Raw genomic sequence first — 3,062 nt, 5'->3', positions numbered from 1 at the left:
GCGGACGAAATTTTCACCTAAGGCGCTAAAATGACGAGTTACCCCCTAGGAGACCATAAAAAAATGGCGACTTTTTTGGACTTGTTTTTTTTCTCCCACGCAACCCTTTTGTGCATGGTCCTTTAACGGCCCCCACTGAAGTCCAACGATGGAGGTGGAGGTTTTTCTGGGGTCAAATGGGGTATCGCGGATCCAAAAAGTTCTGGTACGTTTTTGTAGCAGTTGTGGTCGAGGCCAAACATTTATATCAATGAGTCAGTCAGTGAGTCAGTGAGTGGGAGCGCAGTTGTATAGTATTGTTTGATTGATTGATTGATTGATTGATTGATGATTGATGATTGATGATTGATGATGATGATTGATGATTGATGATGATGATTAATAAAACTGATATGCTTATATGTATATTTAAGATTTCCCTACCACTGATTTTCCAATGATACACTGCTTCTCGCTTACATAACTTTTGCTACATTTCAAACAAATACACAAGAGAAATTTTCAACATAATAAATGCTGCACGATCCCTGAGGCTATAACTGCATATTTTCTTCCAGATCGTGCCCCTTATAAGTCACTTAAGGTATTCACTACAACTCATATATGTAAAATGGTACATTACATTGACGCAGACATACTGCAATATTTAAAAAGCGTACCCTCTGCATTAAATGTAAACAAAAAGGTTTCACAATACAGTACTTACAAAGTTTAGTAATCTAATAAATATGATAGTACAGAACAACATCAGTCATCAGTGTCCGATTCAGAACTAGAATCAGCAACGACACGCCTCACTCTCAAGCCATGGCGAACAGCAGCAGTCACACTCCAAGAAGTACGATAGAGGAATTGCCCAGGACTAATATCTCCATTTTCAAGAAGAGTTGTGCTTCTTCTGATGGCTCTATCCATGTACATGGTTCTCCAGCTCCTCTTGCGGTTGACAGTGTATACAGTGGGATTCTGTGTAGCAGCTACATCACACATGGCTAGGTACTCCAACTTCACAAAGCCTCCTAGAAATTATAACATATGCAAAACTTGATTGGTTTCTTTTAATTCAAGACTGATAATTAAGGATTACTTACTGACTAAACTCCAGATATTTGGGTGGTTCTTCGGCAGCACAGTAGCTAGGGAGTGGTTGTCGGACTCTGAACAGTTGTTAGTTCTTTCTGGACAGTTATAACAGGATAGTTCAATGCGACGTGGGAGCCATTCTCTCTGAAAGTAATCAAACAGGGGCCCAAGATTCTGGTCCCATCCATTTTCAACAATATCTTGCCAAATCTCAAGCACACCATCCCACATAAGATTACTTGGGAGCAGAGGGACAGCGCACAAGCATCTCACAGCTTCCCATACATTTTCTTCTTCTACAGCAAGTGTTTTCAGTCCTAACTCTCTAGCTGTAGAACTGACTGCCTAAAAAATGAAAAATTATCAATACAGTTACACACAAATTAACTAGTCAATAACTAAAAATGTTGCTTACAACGCCATAGTGCCAAAGGCATCCAACAATTAAACTCTGTGGGAAGACTGCAGCCAAAGAATTCATAATTCCTCGTTCAAAATCACAATGGATTCGGTCAGGCTTTAGCAGTGGGCACAGAGTCTTAATATAAGAGAACAGTGTCAGATATGCAGCTTCACTCTTCGATTGCATAAGGACTCTTACCATCCCAATAATCTAAACAGAATCAGGAGGAAAACACATACATGTAACAATTACCTTGACACATTAAAAAAGAAAATTTGTCATGTCTGAAACTATCACTTCGAACAATAGTTGTAGGTTTACCATAACCATTAACATGAAGTGAAGTTGTAAAATTATAAGCACTACATTGAGCAAGAATATGCTGACTTAATTTGTAAGTTGTAATTGAAAATATAAATTGTTAATCTTAATTGATATTTTACACAGAGATTCTGTGAGCCCTCACCGTTCCTCCAAAATTTGTGACTATGTTGAGCATCTGCCTCATTCTAGGCTTACGACTACATTTCTTAAATGTTGCATTAACATGCAAATTTTTGCGTGTTTGCAAGAAACGTAACATTCGAGCAGAGACAAAAATCACACAAACGGTCCCATGTTCAGGATCTCCAATAACCGCACGGAAAATTATGTCTCTGTTATCCATGGTTCTGGAAACGCCCCGAAGATTTGGTAGACCCAACAAAATACCAAGATGCAGAAGAGTATTGGGTATACGCGGAAATGCTTCACTACGAGCTCTATACAAGGGAGCGTGCATTCGTGCAATCGTAAATCTTGCAGCAAGATGAGGATTAGCACACCTGGCAGTAATAAATGTAATTTAGACACACAGGAATATGAAACAAACTACCCCGACCCAATCCCCAGAAAACAGACATACCTTAACTTGAAACCATTCAAAATTACTCGTGAAGAATCGCCAGAGACAGTATTGCGGGCATATTCCATGATTTGCCGCCTCATTTCCAAGTCTTCTGGAAGTAAGGGATCAGGAGGATGAGTGTGAGGCTGACATGATGAAAATTCTCCGGTATGAACACATACTGAAGCAGAACCATTGCAGTTCAGCCTGTACTGTCTGCATTTGAGGAGAAGCCGAGAAGGTCGGGCTTCACGGAGCAAGTAGTAATACCCATCTCCACAGTGGAAAATATGCGAACCACGCGATCGGCCAGCTATAACGGCGAGCATGCTTTTTATAATCTGGAAGATAAGACTCGTACACAGTTATCGATAAAAAAATATACTATGACAATTAATACAACATAAAATAAAGCAATACCTAACATAAAATCCATAAAATCCAGCAATATCTAAAATTACGTCCTCAGCCTGATGAAGTATGAAGAGGTTAAGTGAGAGTTGGGGCACAGTACAGCCGAGTACTCACAGTACAGCATTAACACAGCTGAAAGAGATCTATTTCTTGTGAAAATTGATTGGCTGCAAAGAAACATTCAGTGACGTTAAAACGTAGTAAGAGTAGTAAGACATCTACACGCAGGATCGTGCACATGAGCATACCTATGTAGCACTTGTCAAAAAAGTTTGG

The 3,062-nt window shown here is 39.5% G+C and overlaps 2 protein-coding genes across 2 annotated transcripts in view; both read right to left on the bottom strand.

Moving 5' to 3' along the window:
• LOC127750884 (uncharacterized) overlaps positions 1–636 on the bottom strand; it is a 7,811-nt gene extending 7,175 nt beyond the window's left edge. Inside the window, exon 1 of the mRNA XM_052273533.1 lies at positions 623–636. Coding sequence (XP_052129493.1) covers positions 623–636 — 14 coding nt within the window. The remainder of the gene's footprint in view (positions 1–622) is intronic.
• An 18-nt stretch (positions 637–654) lies between these two features.
• LOC127750887 (uncharacterized) lies at positions 655–2,709 on the bottom strand. The gene is made up of 5 exons (XM_052273536.1): positions 2,391–2,709; positions 1,953–2,310; positions 1,499–1,696; positions 1,092–1,428; positions 655–1,019 (listed from the first exon to the last, which is right to left on the bottom strand). Exons 1-5 carry the CDS (start codon positions 2,699–2,701, stop codon positions 748–750), a joined length of 1,476 nt encoding a protein of 491 aa, XP_052129496.1. The 5' UTR covers positions 2,702–2,709; the 3' UTR covers positions 655–747.
• Positions 2,710–3,062: the final 353 nt, after the last annotated feature.

This window comes from Frankliniella occidentalis, unplaced genomic scaffold (genome assembly GCF_000697945.3).
Source record: "Frankliniella occidentalis isolate FOCC.00 unplaced genomic scaffold, Focc_3.1 Scaffold280, whole genome shotgun sequence".
NCBI classification, from domain to species: domain Eukaryota; kingdom Metazoa; phylum Arthropoda; class Insecta; order Thysanoptera; family Thripidae; genus Frankliniella; species Frankliniella occidentalis.
The sequence above is the reverse complement of the archived record's forward strand: the minus strand, read 5'-3'. Positions and strand labels throughout refer to the sequence as shown.

What these genes read in the sequence shown, in the direction of transcription:
- LOC127750887 (XM_052273536.1), bottom strand. Translation starts at nt 2,701, where the DNA reads ATGCTCGCCGTTATAGCTGGCCGATCGCGTGGTTCGCATATTTTCCAC. An exon ending in TCACAAATTTTGGAGGAACG is followed by an intron (nt 1,697 to 1,952) that starts GTGAGGGCTCAC and finishes GATTCTGTTTAG; the next exon opens with ATTATTGGGATGGTAAGAGT. An exon ending in GCCTTTGGCACTATGGCGTT is followed by an intron (nt 1,429 to 1,498) that starts GTAAGCAACATT and finishes TTCATTTTTTAG; the next exon opens with GCAGTCAGTTCTACAGCTAG.